Raw genomic sequence first — 19,781 nt, 5'->3', positions numbered from 1 at the left:
AAACCTGACCAGAATAATTGATGATTGGATAGCACATCAACAATCATCTGAAAAATGCATCTGAAAAACTTAATTCCAGAACCTTTTTCAATTTCAGTCATCATTGTCAGTTTCTAAAAACGCGTTAATTGGCTGAGTTTCAACAACTTGTTTGGGTGTTTTTTTAAATAATGAGAGAGCAGAGCTACAACACAGTGCCGGATTTCAGACATTCCAACAATTCTCTATTCAACCAGTTCAGAGGTCCATAAAGGTTCCTACTATGCACTATAACTGGCCAGTATATTTATGTGTATAGCAATAATAAATCATTTGCGAGGGCAGCAACACAGGAAGAGCTGAAACAAGCTTTGGTCACCTCGCCGGAAAAATTGGAGCTAAGCAATAGAAGAGTACAACGTGCTGAAAATGGAGGATTCCGAGTTTGCGCTGAAAACGACTAACGGGGTTCTCATTGAAGAAATGTGTCCTGTCTACTCAATTTATTTCTGATTTCAATGCACTGTTCGAAGATTCCGTTGAACAAATCAGCTTCCATTCTCTAAAAGATGTGAATAAAATTAATGATTGGGTAAGTAAAGAAACGAATGGCAAAATCAAAATGGTTCTCAAGTTGATAATAAAGAAACTGCTATGATATTAATCAACGCTTTATTTGAAGGAAAAGCGGTGGTATGATTTCCGGGAAAAGAATACTATTTGAGTTAAGTTTGCGTGTCACGCGACAAACTGACTTTCAATTGAACTTCGACTATGATTTACAGAGAGTTGAGTTTTCCAAACATGCAAAGCTTCCATTTTTATGACTTATTTTGCGTCGTTCTCTGCTAGTAAAAATGCGTTTAAGTTGTTTTTTTCCAAGTTAGCTGGCTTGGGAAATATTTCCAGCTTCCTTTTGACCTGCTGCTTGCGCAAAGATTGAAGTTGCTCAAAGCACATTATGTGAATTTTCAGCTAGTGGAATTCATAAAGCAGAAGTATCGAATTTCAGGGAGTGGATGATGAATAACTTGTTCTCAAACTTATGAATTGAATGCAGAGAAAACAAGGAGGCTCGTTAATGTGCGTTCGCACATGATGTTCCGACCCGCGCTCATCTAAATTTTTGACTTAACTGTCTTTTGACTTAGATTTTTGACAAAGAGATAATCAAAAATAGATGTTTGAGTTTTAAAAAATCGTTACACAACCAAACTAATAACTGAATTAAATAATGCCATGCCTCATTACGACGAGATCTGCCATTAAAAAGACTACGAGAAAAAACAACAACAAGGTAACAAGTCGACAAGAAGAATAAGAAGAATTAATGAGGCGAATTTCAAAAATCAATCTAGATTTTATAAACCAAACAATTTCAAAAGTCTTATAATCATTAGGTTGGAACGAACTAATTCTTGATAAAATTACTAAACAGTCAAAACGAAACCAATAGGACCTGTATTTGGTTAGACTAAGCCATAGGAACGGACTAAAGATGCACAAAAACTCAAAAAATTACGAACAACAATTGACAAACATTGCGAAAACTAATGAGTGAAGCCATTAAAATCTTTAGCTATTATCTGATTGTTATTTATTTTTATTTCAATTGCTATTTATACTAATTAAACTAAAATTTTACCGAATCAATAAATACGTTCAATTGGGTCACATTTGGAATCATTGTGATCTGTTATTACGCGATTGTGCTAAAGGAAGAGAAAAAAACAAAAAACCACTCACATAATTATGAGAGCGCTTTTTGTCCAAAAAACAAACATCAGTTAAGTCATAATATCATTAAAAATGTTGATTTTTAAAATACGAGGAATTGTATGTGACCTCTCAATTCCGAAAATAAGTTACAATTTGACGAAGAGAACCATAAAAAGGGAAAAATTGCAAGATCCTTAGAAATCTTGAAAATGTATAACATCAGAAACTTTAAGAGTATTTGCTATAAACTGACTGCTTCGGTAACATCCTTCATTCAATTTTATATTACACGCTAATGAGACCGGTCTGCATTTTACGGCTACCTAAAGAATAAAAAACAGGCAAAAACAGCACGTTCAAAAAGAAATTGAGAGAAAAGTGTCGAAACCATTAAAAAATGAACTTTTCAGTAAAAACTTTTCTACTTTCAACTGTTTTTATAACGGCAATAGGATTCTTCCTTTTATCAACTTTACTCCAATAAATCAACAAACATGAACAAATACATTAAAACCACGAAATGTTTGAAAACCCGTAGTATCAACGATCTAAATTTCAATAGCTTTCCAGGGAAGCTAATAAATACGCTAAGTTATGCTTCGATGATACAATAAGGCGTTGGCTATGAAAACAAGAACAAATACAGGAAAAATTCAAAAATTAAGTAGAGAAGAACGAGAAGAGAGATTTGAAGCCATTTAAACCCTAAGCTTTTCTCCGAAAACTTCATGTATGATCCATTGAACGTCTTCTCTAAGCCATTGCAACTATCAATTTTAGGATAATGTGTTATGATTCCAAAAGGAACCAAAATTACCAAAAAAAAATCAAAAAAATGTTCCAAAAAATTATTAAAACTCGTGCATCGAAGTCACAACACAAATAGTTATAAGATAAAACCGCTAACTAGAGTAATTTTGGTTGAAGTGGAAAAGAAGTGGATCCGTTCATAACTGAGACTGACTTACAGTTCACGAAAATATGCCTAAGATTAGTTAACTTTCAAAAAATATTCGAAAAATGTTTTTCAAGTCTTTAACAGCCATTAAATTCAATAGCTGTTAAAGGAAGTAATAAAACGCTCAGTTAAGCCTCGATTGGAGGAAATGGCTGTTTTTCATGCATAGGAATCTAATAAGGCATCACAATAAATCTTATGACTATGGAAACAACAAATACAGGCAAAAATCAAAAATTCAGTTAAGTGCGAGAAGTGTCGAAGCCATTTAAACCATAAGCTTTTCTCTGAAAACTTTACCCATGATCCACTGAACGTCTTCTCTAAGCCAGTGGGAGACATCAATATCAGGATAATGTGATAAGATTTCAAGAGGAACCAATAATAAGAAAATGTCATAATTTTTATTTTTGAAATCTTGTGGCATTGAAGTCATATAAAAATAGTTTAAGATGAAAACGCTAACCAGATTAATTTGGTCGCAGTAAAAAGGAAGGGTGTCCTTTTTTATCGAGACTGACTTAAAATTCACAAGAATAAGTAGGGTCGGTTAATGTTAAAAAAAATTTCTCGAAAAATCATTTTTAAGGTCAACCGAAAGCTATTGGCTGTCCACTCAAAGCTCTAGATAGTTTCACTTAATGCTCATTACGGAAACTTTTGCAATTTCAATCAACCAGTTTATTCCATAGGACTCCGAAAGTTTAGTAAAGCGCCCTAGTAAAGTTTAGAAAATCAAATTTATTTAAAATTACGAAAACTCAGAGTCGAAGCAAAAGAAGCACAAGCAATTCCTTCAAAGCGAATACTTCTTTCATCGGGCTTCTTTCGACTGTAAAACAGGTTTGTCATTAATGGATCCTAGATATGAAAAGTGACTAGTCTCCAGGTGACTCAAGAAAACAGAAATATGAAAAGTTTTATTAAAAAAAAAGCTCTCAAATAGAGTTCAAATTTTATGATAGTAAACTTCCCTATGAGACCAGAACTAGTCTTTCTATCGCTTTTCGTCTATAAGGAACTCAAAATTGATTATTTTCATGACGTGAAATAAAATTTTTTAATTATTATTTTAATAAAAAGGATCTTAATTTGATGAAAAATTACACTAAAAGTGAACAAAATCATGCCAACTATCCCGTGTTCACACAAAACTTTGATCCTGGATAACTCCTCGAAAAAAACTAATCCAAAAAATCTTTTTGGTTTCAAATTCTACGCTGGACGAGCTTTTTAATGATACCACTCACCTTTTTCTACGATGAATATGTCGATCGGCCAAACAAAAAAAAACGAAACCCAGTTGAGTATATAGTTGCTCCCCCCACTAGTGGGGTCGGAACAATAAAATGTTTACTGCTGTAAATCTGAGGAAACACGTTTAGCAAGCTAAGTTCTGGGGGTAATTATCACGGAGATTTTTGGTGAAGAATTGAATGATATCCGTTGTTTTTGTATTCGTTGTACGGAATTTTTGCTCATTTTTTTGTCAATTACAAGATGCATTCAACATGTTAACAGTAACAAGGAGGCTTGGTAACAATAACAAGTAGGTGCGATTGCACATAAGGTTCCGACCCCGTTCATCCACAAATTTATCATAATTATCTACCAAATGAGGAACAGATAGAAAAGATTCAAAGTATTTTTCAAAAAAAAAAGATTGATGTATGAATGAAAAGATAGCCTCCAAAGCAAATAACTCAGTGGAGTACAAAACGATGCATTAAATTCATGAGAAATGCCAATATAAAGAAAGCGAGTCAAGACGAACAGCGAAGTCAAACAAAAACAACGACAAACATTAATTACATTAAAAAATTTGTCCGGTTTAAAAAACAAAACTAAAAGTCAAAATAGCGTCTTATAGAACTGAAACTAAACAAAATAACTTATAATTCGTCAGAAAAGATATGAGACCAATCCATAATAAGCCTTTGTGACAATAAGACAAAAAAGAACAAAAACAGTAAAGTTAAAAAATTCGCTCATTTTTAAAAACAATTATTTTCAAAGTAATGAAAACCATTAGAAATCAACTAACATATCCCATAGGTCTACGATTACCAGTGATTACATTCTAAAGATAGGGAATTAAGAACTGTCGGCTTTCAATTTTCATGCGGTTACAAAAAGAAGAAGAAATAGACAACAGACAAAAAATCAGTAAAGTTTTGCCAGAAAACGCTTTTGAAGCCGTAAAGTCATACTTTGGCGCTCAGTTTGTTCGATTGCACCTTCTTCGCACGCCGATAATGTATTATGTGACCTTTTATTAGTGAAACCAGGTAACAAGTAGAAAAAAATAAAAAAAGAGGCAAAATTAGATAATACTTAATTTTTTTCGAAAAAAATATTTTTTCCAAAGATATGAAAACGAAATGAAATGAAAATGAAATTAATTGGTTTATTTATTCATCCAAAGGAAGTCCTTGAAAACTGCAATTATCCAGAATATATCTTGCTTCTACAAAAAGAACGTAAAATATGACAAAAAATAAACTAATTTCCTTTTCTTTTGCGAATAACCCGTTATGAAGCCAGTAAAGTCATAACGAATTCTTCAAAAACACTAGATTTTGTGACAGCAATCCCTTTTACACCTTTCCTTGACAACAGTATTGTCACTTTTGGCCTGTAATTAACGAGACTAGGTAATAAACAGATAATAAAAGGAACAAAATTGAGAAGTTGAAAACTGTTTTATTTTTTTTTATAATTGTTTTCAAAGTCATGAAAGCCATCAGCTATCTACTGATATCAGAATATCGGCCCATCTGTTCTTACATGAAAAGCCAATGAAACAGGGTCGTTGTACATAAAATTTCATACGACAAAATACAAGGTACTAACGACAGTTGAAGACAAAATTGAACAATTCTATTAAACTCTTAGAGAAAGTATTGTCGAAGCCGTTTAAACCAGAGTTTATATCCTTAAGGATTCTAATCTTATCGATGGTGCTTTATTTCGAATGCCAATAATGTTAGATATGAACTGCCAATAACGTGATAATGTGACAAAACTAGAAAACGTGAAATATGGGCAAATCTAATAGTTAAATCTAATAGTTAAATCTAATACGTTAAATCTAATAGTATCAATGCTAGAAAACCATAGCTTAAGGTGTAAAACCGCAATAAGGATTGAATTTGATTTCAGTAGAAAGAGGAAGCGTTTTTTCATTGCTGAAACTAAGCTACAATCTGGCCAAATTAAGAGAAAAATGGAGGCAAAGTTCAATAAGCCATTATTTATTTTAAAATCAAGTATTTTAAAATTCAAAAGCTTTCAAGTAATAAACTTGATACAATAACTTGAATCTAATTAGAGAGCGAATTAGACCTATCACTAGTGAGCTTTGATTTGGAATGTTCTGTTATATAATTAATATATATAAAAGATCCATTTTTTTTTATAAAAAAGACCGACTGTTTACAATCCGAATTTTTTTTGGATTGTAACAGTCCAAGATTGGTCCAAAGCTGGCTCTGCTAATGCTGTTCGTCCATTAAAAACACTTAATTTTTGAGACGTTATAGATATAGATATTTTTAGTTCAAAATAGATGCTGCGTTTTTGATAATCAACGAGTAAAGTTAACAAAAAACGGTAAAGTTTTATTTACAGAGCACTCTCAACGGAAGTTGAAGTGGAATTAGCCCCCTTTTCAGTCTACAAAGATTGTGTTAGTGGTGTTTGGGTGTGAGTTCCTGCAAATTAAATCAGAGTGGACTAATGAACTTGTTGTTTATGTGCTGTTTTTGATGAAAAAGTCTGAATTTTGTGAAATATTTAGCAGGAATTTGAGACAAAAAAATTCAGTGAAAATAGCCAACAATATATTTTGTCGTTAAACGTAAAATCAACAACATTTTCTTGAAAAAATTTATTAAATTTTGTCAAAATTGGCGAAATTTTTAGTCAAAAATTCCGAAAAATGGTGAATGAAATCAACGGAATTCACTCTATTTTCTCGAAAATTTAAACCTCGATATCTCCCTGTCAAATACGAAAATTAAAAAAATCTTTTTAATTCCATATTCTACGCTGGACAAGCTTTCTAATGATACCAGTCTCAACTCTCTACGATGAATATATCGATCGGCCAAAATTGACTGAACAAAAAAAAACCCATTTGAGTATAAAGTTCCTCCCCCCTCAAGAGGGGTCGGAACAATTATGGTTTGCCATACTAGTTATTGGTTTTGCTAGAGGAGCATTGCGAAAATTGATTGATTTGACAGTTTTAGCTAAAAAGGCATCAAATAGTGTTTGGAATAAAAATTTTTTCAGCTTTTCCTTCGCTAACTTATAACAAAAATTTTTGTTGTCGAATTATCTGTTTCGGTATCATTTGGAAAAATATCGTGTTATTATTAAACGCGCTGAAATATCAAGGCATGTTTTGATCCCATCGTGGTTTTTGACAATCAAAATCTGTTCTGATTATCTTAGGTCCATGTCTTTTTCAATAATAATTTAATCAATTTTGTTTTCTATGTTAATTAGAGACCTGAATTGTTTCTCAGCAAAGGTCAATTGGATCATGTTTAAGTGCAATTGAGGTCCAATGATGATATATTGTGTTTTCATAGAAAAGCCCATGATTTTTATGGCTTCGACTAAATGTTTTTGTAAACTTTAATATAATTCTGATGTTTTGCCTCCATTTTTTGTCCTTTTTACAGTCTCATGACTTGGTATCACTAATAAAAAATTCAGTTTAACTCTTTAAATGGTGTAAATGAACTATATACTGCTTTCAGGTGATATCTAATGGCTCTTAGGACTTTGAATATATATATTTTTAAAAAAAAAGTCAGCGAATTTTGCGACATTTCTTACTTCTGTCAACTTGTAGCTTAGTCTCAGTGAACACAGATTGCATCTTCTTTCTAGTGAATTGTTTTTGTAGTTGTTATGTTTTTTTAGTCTCACTAGCTGTTATAGTTTATGATTAATGGTTTCATGGGTTCAATAGCAAGATAACAAAATTTTTCATACCAATTTTTTGAGTTTTATACATTTACCCAATGTTCAAGAGGTTTTCAAATTAATTTAGGTTCCCATTGGCTGGGCGAGGAAGCGAACTTGAACAGTGAGCACGGTTTTAAGGGCTTCGAAACCCTTTTCGTTGTAGTCGTATTACATATTCTTGAGTCAGTGGCTTCTTCTGGAACAAAATTAACTATTGTTTAGATATTGATTTTAATTGATAGATTATTTTAATGACTTTTGTTCTTCGTTTTGACAACATGTAACTTAGCCTCAATAATGACATATCCAATGAGCTTTTTGTTGAAGCGAACATTGATCCATTTATGGTTGTTAGGTTGCAACTGATGGTTTTATGGCTTTGACACTGTTTTCACAGTATTTTTTAATTTTTGATGCTGGTAAATGATTGTTTTTTTTTAGCAAAGTCCCTCCAAAATAAGAGCCCAATGATGATGAAATGTGGCCAAATTTAACACTCATAATCATTTTACAGGATATATTACGGTGTTAAATGCTTCAACACTCGGTTTTGTCAAGGTTTGTTGAAGTTAGTGCTCTAACTGTATTTGTTTTTCAATTTTCGTTTTGAGACTTTTTCTCCACCATTGAGTTGGAGAACAGGCTTCCTGTTGCGTTAAAATTTAACCTATCTTGTTTTTTAGTTGAAAACTTTGTTATGGTTTTGATTATTAGAAAATTTTGGTTTAAAAATTCAAGGAAGTTTTCATTTTTGCCAGTTTTTATTTTTGTCAATTTATAGCATGGTCTCAGTAAAGACAAGTTGCTCATTGTTTCAAGAGCAAAAGCTTTAAATCTTCAGCGGTTTTTTTATTGAATTGGTTTGTGTCGCTGATGCTTCGTGTTTTCATGAATTTTTTTTTATTTGTGTATATTTGTCCATTTTCATTATATTTTTCCATATTTGTCCATTCTGAACGTTTTTTTTTGTATTTCTCATAGTTGTATCGGCTTCGACAAGGTTTTTTTGCAGAAGTTCAATGAGTTTTGATTTTTGCATGAGTTTGTAGCTTTTTGTAGACCAATGACATATTTTTTAGGTACTGTTAGATCTCAACGGCTTCCTTTGGTGAACTAATGGAGCCTATATAATAATTTGAGCTGACATAATTGTTTTTTGACTTTGAGATTGATGGTTTCCAAAAATTCAAACGTATTTGCAAATTTCTGTTCTTTTTTCTCTCGATTTGTTACTTCTCTTTAAGGATTGTTTCCATTCTAAAAAGGTACTATTTATTTTTTGTGATGCTTTATTTGATGCTTTTTTGATGTTCCCTGATGCTATTTTAATTTTTGTAAGTGGTTGTATACAATTGATTTTGAGTTTTGGTCGAAAGTAATGTTTGTTTTTGTCTTTATCAATTTTTTTGTCTTTTACCCTAGTCCCGTCAATGGTAGGTGTCGTTGGTTCTCCAATGTGAGATTTTTTAAATCATTGACCACTAATGACCGGTCACATTGGCTTCCTAATTATCATAAGTATTTATCTAGTATTTGCAGTTGAGCTGATGGTTGTTATGATTTTGCCCTTTTTTGTTTTTGTTGAATTGTTCTGAAGTCTCATTAACGACAGGTCCCCTCTACTTTGAAGCGAAGTATAAGTTTATTTGTTTGGTTTGGATTGGGTTTTATCTGATGCTATTGTGATTTTGTTACTGCTAAATTGAGTGAAATTGATTTTGACCGTAATTAGTTTTGTTGTTTCGTTTTGTTGTTTGACTGGTCTCGTAGTGGTATTAATGGCAAGCATCATTGAAAGTCAAATGTAGTTTTTTTTAATTAATTTACTGGTTTGCACTTAAAACAATGTTTTTATAGCCAATTTTTTTTGAACAGTTTGTTGATTTTAGTAAGTTTTCTTTCTTGTCCTCATTTGGTACGCTATTAAGTCAAACATGTGGATCAGCAGGGTCGGAATATTATGTGTTAACACTCACTACTGAGTCTCCTTTTGATTGTTACCATTTAATTTAAAAAATTTAAACAGCTACCAATGAGGCTATATGAACCTCGTTAGACGTTATACTTATTCAGCTAACTTTTTTTGGATAGGGTGGGCCAAAAAAGCTTTATTTTTCAGCTCGTGCCCTAAATTCCTCCTGAAGTTTGTCTAGCAAAAAGGGTGATTATGCAGTAAATGAATAAATATCAGTGTTTTAGCGGAGTGAGAAACTCGAGGTTGATGTAGAAAAAGAGGGAGAAAAGAGCAAGAGAGTGATTAAAATTTTAATCCCATAACTCACAAAAGTCAAACGTAAATCAAATATACAAAAAGGATGAACAAAATGAGAAAATTCACATGGATATTGAAAAATATCCAAGTTTAATGCTTTTATAACAATCAAAAGAATAAAATTGATAATTACTGAAGATTATTTCAGGCTAGGAAAGGACATGCAAAGAGGTGCCCTGCCCTGTAAGACACTTGCGTGCCCAGTAAGACACTTGTCATATAGTGGATAAATGTCTTTAAAGAAAACATCAGTTTTTGGTCATATTTCTTAATCAATTTTGTTAAAGCAACCTTTAATCTGCTCTAATTTATTGGTCCATCTAAGCCCAGAGAAATGTATGTTAATTTCCTTGAATTACATCTTGCAACCAATTTATAAGCATGTAACCATCCTTCGACGCTATCAGGATCTTGAACATCTTTTTCGGAGAACTGCTGTCAGCGTTTTTATATATATCGAGATGGTTAACATGGCACTAAATATGTTACATGCTTCATGTAAATCTTTCATAGAAATGAGGCACAACATGCATGGAACCCTCAGGAAGACTATCACTGGTCTCTAACCAATTGGATGATATTCCAGGCTTTGTAAAACTTTGGGATCTGTATTGGTAGCTCTGAATCAATTTCCAGCAGTTAAGAGTGTTACTTTACCGTTCTATCTAGTTAAGCAAAATTCCTGATATTCTGTATCAAGTTTTCTAAGAGATTTTTAAGATCGGGAAAAATTCACGTTCAGGTTTAATTGATTCTTTCTAGTTAAATCTGGGGCATCCTACAGTTCATCGTTTTTTTTTTACGAAAACTAATTTGTTAAAAAGTACAAGAGATTAAATTTAGATTTCTAGATACATTACCCTTGGTTATAGTCTTCGAGCCTGGCTAAGTTCAGTGCTTAAGTTTTTACTTTTTTTCAAACTTTTCAGGCACAAGCAAAGCAGTATCTGTTTAAATACCCTTACTTGTTTAGATAGCGCATTTTGCTAACAAGAAAATTTCATAGAATTCAGTGAACAAAAAAAAGCTGTCTGTGGTCTTTGAAAAAGTTTTTAAGTTTTTAATTGAAAAGTAACAAATAGTTTTCTACGGTATTTTGATTACAGAGAAATGAAGTAGCTTTTACTAGTTTGTGCTCTACCTATATTTCTTTTTAATTTCTAAATTGAGACGTTTTCTCCACTAATGAGTTTAAATAGAACTGGCGTCCTGTTGCGTTACAATTTAACCTATCGTATTTTTAATTGAAAACTTTGGCGGTTTTGATTTCTAGAAATATTTAAAAGTTCAACAATTTTTTTTATGTTTGCCAGTGTTTTTATTTTGTTTGTCAATTTGTAGTATGGCCTCAGTAAAGACAACTTGCTCATTCTTTCCAGAGGAAAAGCATTAAATCTTTATAGTATTTTTTAATGAATGACTTTGTGGCTCTGATGCTTCGTGTTTTCATAAAAGTTTCTTGATTTCTTTATATTTGTCCATTTTTGATGTATTGTTTTCTTGTTACATTACGCCGTCAACGAATGTTTCCATTTGCTTTGAAGATGAGAATAATTAAACGTTTGTTCTTTTGAATGTCTCATAGTTTTATCGGCTTCGAAAAAGTTTTTGATTCATAAGTAACAAATAATTTTATACAGTATTTTGATTACATAGAAATGAAGTAGCTCTTAGTATTTCCCTTTCAGGTTCCTTTGTTCTTATAGCTGTTATGAGCAAAACTTGAGCCAAATTGCCCTAATATCCTTCTCGTGGCTCTATGGTTTAACCTTTGCAGATCAAGATCTAACCTTGTAAGTGAATATGTCTGAAATTGTACCCCAGAAGCTACGAAGGAATGCAAATCTAAAACCTGATTCTGAAAAAAATCAATCGACATCGTAGAAGCACAGCTGTATTAAAAGTGCTAGACAGTTTTCTATGCTACACTCATGGTGAAAATTTAGTCAAACAAGGCGGCTCGGTAATGTGCGATCGCACATAAGGTTCCGACCCCGCTCATCCACAATTTTGGCATAATTGTCTACCAAATGAGGAACAGATAGAAAAACAAAAAATTCAAGTATTTTTCAAAAAAAACTGGTGTATGAACGAAAAGACAGCTTCCAAAGCAAATAGATAGCGAGCGAAGACGAATGGCAAAATCAAAAAGCAACAACAAACATTAATTACTTCAAAAAATTTATGTCAGTTTTAAAAAACAAAACTTAATAACAGTCAAAATAGCGTCAGATGAAACTAAACGAAAAGATGAAAATAAACTAAGTTGAAAATAAACGAAAAACTTGCAATTCACCAGAAAAAAATGGTTATTCACCAGTTTTTAATAAAGCTTGGTTACGATTAGACAAAAAAGAACAGAAACTTTAAAGTTAGAAAATTCGCTGAATTTAAAAAAAAACAATTATTTTCAAAGTAATGAAAACCATTAGGAATCAACTAAAATGTTCCATAGGTTTACAAGTACCAATGCTTCTATAGAAGGGAATTAAGAACTCTTGGTATTCAATTTTTTATGCAGTTACAAAATGAACAACAAATAGACAAAACTAAAAATCAACTAAAACTTGCCAGAAAATGCTTTGGAACCCGTAAAGCCATACTTTGGTCCGCATTCGATTGCACCCTCATCGAACACCGATAATGTGTTATGTGGCTGGCAGCTCATTAATGAAAATAAGCAACAATTAGACAAAAAAAATGCAAAATTATGTAATACTTGTTTTTTTTCGAAACAAAATTTATTTCCAAAGACATGAAAGCCATTAATTACAAAATGAAAAATTTGAATAGGTTCGTCCATTCTTCCAAAGTAAGCCCTTGAGACCTGCAATTATCCAGAATATATCTTACGTCTACGAAAAGAACGTCAAATATGACAAAAATCAAAAATTCATTTACTTTTTTTTGTGAAAAAACCTTGTGGAAGCCAGTAAAATCATAACGAATTCTCTTAAAAAATTAGATTTCGTGACAACAATCCCTATAGACATGTTCCCTTGAAATTTATTATGTGACTTCTCATTAATGAAACTAGGTAACAATTGGACCAAAAAGGAAAGCAAGATTATGTAATACTCGTTTTTATGTCCAAAGACATGAAAGCCATTAATTACGAAATGAAAATTGAATGGATTCGTTTATTCTGCCAAAGGAAGCCCTCGACATCTGCAATTATCCAGAACATGTCTTACGTCTATAAAGAGAACGTCAAATTTGACAAAAAATCAAAAATTATTTTACTTTGTGAAAAACCAGTGAAAGTAGTAAGTCGCTGTGAGAAGCCAGTAAAGTCGTAACGAATTCTTTAAAAACCTTGGATTTTGTGTCACCAATCCTTTTTGACACCTTCCGTTGACAAAACTAATGTCATTTTTAACCTTAAATTAACGAGACCAGGTAACGAACAGACAATAAAAGGAACAAAATTGCGAGGTGGAAATGTTTTTTTTTATTTTGGAAAACAATTGTTTTCAAAGTCATGAAAGCCATTATCTATCTTCCAATATCAGAAAATTGGCTCATCTGCTCTTCCAGGAAAAGCCAATTAAACCGGGTCATTGTACAGGAAATTAAATACGACTAAAAAGACAAAGTAAAAACGACAGTTAAAGACAAAATTAAAAAATTCAATTAAATTCTTCGAGAAAGTATTGTCGAAGCGGCAAAGAACCACAATCTATATCTTTAAGGATTTAAATATTATCAATTGAGCGTTATTTGGAACGCGAAAAACGTGATAAATGAAATGAAAATAACATGATAGTTTGACAAAACTAAAAAACTTGATAAATGGGCAAATACATAAACATTGAAAAAAAATTGTGAAATCTAATAGTATCAAAAGCAGAACACCATAACTTACGGCGTAAAACCGCATTAAGGACCTAATTTGAATTCAGCAGAAAGAAGGAGCACTGAGCTACAAGTTGACCAAATTATGAGAAATTGGAGGCAAAGTTCAATAATCCATTTTTTATTTAAATCTCAAACATTTTAAAAGTCAAAACGACAATAAGCTTTCAAGCAATCAGCTAGATAAATTAATTTTGAGCTAATTAGGAAGTCAAAAGGACCTATCACTAGTGAGCTTTGGTTTGAAATGTTCGGTATTTAATATAAAAAAGATCGAATTTTTTAATAAGAAACCGACTGATGAAAATGCGAATTATTTTTGGATTGTAACCGTCCAAATTTGGCACAGAACTAGTCCTACTAATGCTGATTGTCCATTAGGAATATTTAATTTTGGGAATGTCCTTGATATAGATATTTTGTTAGTTAAAAATTCAAAAATAAATGCTGCGTTTTTGATTATCAACGAATAAAGTTAGCAAAAAACGTCAAAGTTTTATTTACAGAGCACTCTCAAGCTGAAGTTGAAGTGGAATTAGCCCCCTTTCCAATCTACAAAGATTTTGTTAGTGGTGTTTGGGTGTGCACTTCCTGCAAATTTAATCAGAGTGGACTAAAGAAACTTATTTCGTGCTGTTTTTGATGAAAAAGTCTGAATTTTGTGAAATATTTTGCCGGAATTTTTGACAAAAAAATTAATGAAAATAGCCGACAATATATTTTGTTTTTAAACGTAAAATCAACAACCTTTTCTTGAAAAATTTTATTAAATTTTATCAAAATTGGCGAAATTTTAGTCAAAAATTCCGAAAAAAGTGAATGAAATCAACGGAATTCACTCTATTTTCTCGAAAGTTTAAACCTCGATATCTCCCTGTCAAAAACGAAAAACAAAAAAATCTTTTTAATTCCATATTCTACGCCGGACAAGCTTTCTAATGATACCTGTCTCAACTCTCTACGATGAATATATCGATCGGCCAAAATTGACTGAACAATAAAATACCCGTTTGACTATATAGTTCCTCCCCACCCCCCCCCCCTCAAGAGGGGTCGGAACAATTAAATCTAGGCTGAGTAAAACTTAATTTGAGGCAAATTCGTTTTTGGAGTCAACAATCGGAATTTAGTTGATAAGCTCAGAGCCGTAATAGCTCTCATTTTTAGCTTGTGAAAATCAAACGAAAAAATAGTGACCTGTACTGTTTGCAATAATTCGTTATTGCTGTTCTGGTTAATAGCCTGCATGGCTTAAAATTTTTTCAGCTAAATCATAGAATGCTACGAGCATTGCGAGTTTGAAAACATGTCTGTTCATCTTTTTTTCGTAAAGAATAGATTTTGTTAACAGTCGTTATCTGCTCTAGTTACAGTCGGTACTCCATTGCAGACTAGAAGACAGAAATCAGGAAAAAAAGATGATCAGAAGAAGAAGAAAGTGAACACACGAAGACGGAAATGTCAATTTTGAAAATGATTTATTGTTCTACGTTGATCTCTATTTGTTTATTTCGAACTGTTCGTTCATTATAAAGAATAGCAGATTTAAAGATTTCCCTTGATCAAAATAGGTGTATGGTCTCCGAAGAAATCAAATCGTGAACATCTTATGGAACTCCAGGGGACGTACAATGTTATTTGTATAAATTGGTTAATGACAACACCGATTATTCAGCCTTTGATCCAATTGTTTATGTCATGTCTATTGTCTTCAGCTATCTAAATAGCGCATTTTTGTTTTGTGTACCACAGTAGATTTCGACCGCTGCTAGCCTAAATAATATAATTGTTAATTCAACTTTGGCTTGGAACTTTTATTTAATTGAACGGAAGTCCAACTAATTATAAGTTCTACTTCTTTTCACCTCAATTCATTTCGCCCATATTTCATCATTTAACCCTGAAAGCTTTTCAACACAAATTTTTCCCCTCCCCGTACCATATCCCGTACTTTGCTTTAATATCAAAAATCTTTACTTAAATCCAACGTTTTGCTAATTTTCATTGTTAACTGCGCCTCATGAGTGAGCTGAGCTACAAAACCGTGGCTGATTTTGGCCATTCCCTACTTCAGTATTACTTTGAAGAGAATGGGACCTCAAACTGCGTTATATCTCCTGTTAGTGAGTTCCTGTGCTTATCGATGCTGAAAAGAGGTGCAAACGGAGCTACTAAATCTGAACTGAAACGTGCGATGTGTATCTCCTCTGATAGTTCCGGTAACGAAGCTCAAGAAGTGATTGAGGTGCTGAAGGAACCCAACGACCATGCATTTGTAAGTCCATTTACACTGAAAACAGCTAATGGACTGTTCATTCAGAAGGATTGTGAACCTGTCTCTGAATTTGTGTCCGAGTTGCGAAGGGATTTTGATTCTATAATCGAGACAGTAGACTTTAAGTCAATGGACGGCGTGAGCAAAATGAACGCATGGGTTGAGAAAGAAACCAATGGAAAAATCAAAAGAATAATTGACGAACCGGATAGCGACACCGTTTTGGCTGTGGTTAGTGCAGTTTACATGAACGGAATGTGGGATAAGTATTTCTCACAAGGCGCTACTGTGAAAGCTGACTTTCACGTTTCCAAACATAACACAGTTCAAGTAGATTTAATGCATCAGACGAAGGAATTCCTGTACATTCGCAATCATGTCGCGAAATTTGCGCTAGCTTTTTTCCCTTATATATCAATGAATGAACATGATTGGTCAATGGGAATTCTGCTGCCTGACGAGGGATTGAGACCCAATGATTTTTTGAAATATTTGCAATTTGATGAGCTGAATCAGTTGAGATCCAAAGCCGAGATTGATCTGCTTGATGTGAAATTGCCAAAGTTCCGAGTTGAGTCATCTGTTGACCTTGGTCCGATTATGAAGCTGATGGGCGTGGAAACCGTGTTCACTGAAAGGGCAGATTTCTCTGGCATCAGGTTTTTGCGTTTACAATTTGCTTTGACTACTCCGCAAACTTGTAAAGTCTGTTCGAGATCAACATACTGAGCAGGCTGTGGTTAATTGATGCAATAAAATAATCGTTTTCGACTTTCGAAATTTTTTTGTAGACGAAGTGCTTTATTTAGCCGTTAGGTTTTTGTTCGCTGTCACTCATTTAGATTTATTGCATAAAGTTAGTATAATTTTGATAGCCGCCTCATCTTCTCAGTTGGCTGTTATAGCGCTCCTAAGTTTTTACAATTCAAAAAATTTGAATTGTATTGGGGCGCTGTTTTTTACGACTCGAAGAATGAACTATTTTTTTCTGAGCGAGAGAAGTTTTTTGATCATGTGCTGCGTTTAGTGAATGCTTTTTCGACTTTGAAAAATAGTTTTTCGACTTTAGTGAATGACTTTTCGACTTTGAAAAATAGATTTTGAAAAATAGATGCTATATTGGAATGTAAACCTCGGAAATTGATACCGCAGTGTTTTGCAGAGCCTGAAAATGCGTTTGAAGTTCAAAATTGGCACATATTTCTTGATTTCTTTGGTTAATTTTCGACTTTTTTCTAGTAATTTCTTCAATTTTGGATCTTTGAGCCGTCTTTTTGTCAAAAATCAGTAAATATAGCAAATTTCCTTTGATAATTCATATACTCAACGCCTCTTTCTATCTCGATGTAATTTTTTTTTATGAAATTGTACATGTGCTAATCAGATTTTGGTAGTTTTTTTCCCATTGTTCTGTTTTTTGTTTGTTTTTTGGTTTTAATTACTAGAACTAATCTTTCGTGCAACATGAGAGACTTTAATTTTGTTTCAATAAAAATTCAATCATTTTTTAGCGTTAAGTTTTGAAGAACAGTTTCATTTTTCATTGAAATTTTTTTTTTCATAAATGCGGTCTCAAAATTTTATTGAACGTTTTTTTTGCAAAATGTTTCGGAGGTTTGAATTCTGCTTTTTCCTTTTTTTGTTCCGATCAGGAGGATGGATTTTTGTCTCGGATGACTCGTTGTCTTTACTATGTCTCGAGTTTTGAACAATATAATGTGTTTGTTTTCTTCTTTGTTTAATTTGATTTTTAACTTTCAAAAATCAAGAATTTGTCCTTTTGTTACTGTGTTCCTTACATTGTGTGCATAATTTCATATATTATTTTCTATCATTCTGACAGTGTCCTGGCACTTACATCTTTATTCGTTATTTTGATTTTTTCAGTTGTTAAAAATTGAATGACTTCAGCTTTTTGATTTTCGTTATTTCTTTGGTTTGCAATTGATTTCATTCATCATAAATAAGTCCCGAGAGTTTGCAAGAAAACCTATTCCAATTTTTTCACTTATTACTACTTATTGCAATTTTCCTTATTACGTGTTATTGTTTTTAAACAGTTTTTTGCCTGTGATTATTATTCTGTTGCTTGTCTTTTCTGTTACTTTAATTTTTGAATTAGTATGAAATCAAGGAAGAAGTAGGTGTTATTTTGTGTTACTTGCAGGGATTAGAAATCTAATTGTAGTGGTTTTCTGATTCCTAAATTTGAGCATTCTTTTTGAAAAATTTACCTTGGTTTCTGAGAATATTATCTGCCGTTTGCTTTCGCGACCTTGAGATTAGAATCATGAATTATTTGAGGGCAATTGATAGCCCTGTCATTTTTTCAGCCTATTATTATTTTGAGTATCCTAAGTATTTTAACGTTACCAAACGTTTTCATTAATATAAAATATTGCTGCCTTTCGTTTCTCTTGTTGACAGTGGTTTAAATTTCACCAATTTTTAGATCAGACCTAGGGAGGTAATGAGTTAGTGCTTTAATACAAAAGTTAATGGCTTCAGCTGTGCTTGCCGTTTTTTGAGTTTTTGATGCTTCGAGTTGCTTCCGGAATTCTTCTGGCTATGTTTTCTACGATGTGTTCACACGTTCTCCAATGACTTTGATCTGTCAAACGGGATAAGCCCAGCAGGCATTAAGTTTCATTAGAAACCAAAAGTGGGCTTTAGTAGTTCTTCAGGTGCTAAGAGTGGTGCAGCTGCTGGGATACTCTTAATTTAAGGTTATGAGGTCATTTAGGAGTTTTTGAGCTCAAAATGGTGCAATTTTTCATATTTTTTGCGATTTTTTTTGAAATTTTTGTTTGATTAGTCTTGGGTTGAAGGACTTAAAAGTTGATGCAGGATTTTTGCGAAACAAAATTACTTGTGATAACATTTTTATGAGCTATATGTTTTGGTACTACAAAAACAAACACTTGAAATGATACTAATTTTTGCATTTTTTTCAAGTTTTTTTTGAAAATTTTTGTCATTTTTGGGTTTTTCCAGCTTCAGGGGCGAGCGAGTCTCCTTTATGGTTTGACAATAGGGCATTGCATCGTTTTTAGTAGCAATTGATTAAAAGGTTTTCAACGTTTTAATGTCTCGATTTTTTGAATTTTTTTGTTAAAATCTGCAATTTTTAAGGTTTCGGAAACTTTTTGTCAGTTTTTGATATATGTCCATTCTCAAGTGACAGAAAACGTAACCCACGGTCTGATAAATAGTTAGTGCTTGTTAGTTTCAATGGATTTGTTTTCAACAATTTATTCTTCCGGTTTTTAAAAAATTTTGTTGATAAAAATTGCAATTTCAAGTTTTTTCAAAACATTTTTCTTTTTTAGTTTTCTTGTTTCAGATGCCAGGTAACCTCATCCAGGGTTTGATAGTATTTTATTGAATAGTTGTTGGGGGCATCTGAATGGTTTTCAACATTTGAGTCGAACGAATTTCAATTTTTTGAAGTTTGAAATTTTTTCTAAAAAAATTTTTGCCTCTCGATCTTTTAAGCCGATAAATTTTTTAAGGCTGGGAATTGGGTTGCTGGAGAGCCTCTAGAGAAACAGACATGATTCAGCAAATATCAATATCCTAATTTTCAGCAACGTTTCATTAAATTTTGCAATTGATTTCATTTTGCTAGCATTTTCGAGTTAATCGGTCTTCAAGGGCCAATGATTTTTTTCAGGTCGTGCAGATATAATACGACTGATTTCAGAAACAAAACTTAGTTCTGAACTTAATTTAGAAAGATATTT

At 32.5% G+C, this 19,781-nt stretch overlaps 2 protein-coding genes across 6 annotated transcripts in view; one reads left to right on the top strand and one right to left on the bottom strand.

Moving 5' to 3' along the window:
• Positions 1-19,781, top strand: part of LOC142345833 (serpin B6-like) — a 330,456-nt gene that overhangs the window by 505 nt on the left and 310,170 nt on the right. For 2 of the 5 annotated variants that reach the window (XM_075398239.1, XM_075398234.1), the window contains exons 2-3: positions 209-571; positions 15,131-16,697. In XM_075398239.1, coding sequence (XP_075254354.1) covers positions 15,784-16,697 — 914 coding nt within the window. In that variant the 5' untranslated portion in view covers positions 209-571; positions 15,131-15,783. Of the gene's footprint in view, positions 1-182; positions 572-15,114; positions 16,698-19,781 lie in introns of all 5 variants that reach the window. The other 3 variants (XM_075398238.1, XM_075398236.1, XM_075398237.1) reach the window with 3 other exon arrangements.
• The window catches only part of LOC142345834 (uncharacterized), a 183,821-nt gene that overhangs the window by 136,089 nt on the left and 27,951 nt on the right, over positions 1-19,781 (bottom strand). The window lies entirely within an intron of this gene.

The sequence above is a fragment of the Convolutriloba macropyga genome, chromosome 9, assembly GCF_964194025.1.
Source record: "Convolutriloba macropyga chromosome 9, txConMacr16.3, whole genome shotgun sequence".
NCBI classification, from domain to species: domain Eukaryota; kingdom Metazoa; phylum Xenacoelomorpha; order Acoela; family Convolutidae; genus Convolutriloba; species Convolutriloba macropyga.
Note: the sequence above shows the minus strand (reverse complement) of the source record. Positions and strands in the feature narration are given on the sequence as shown.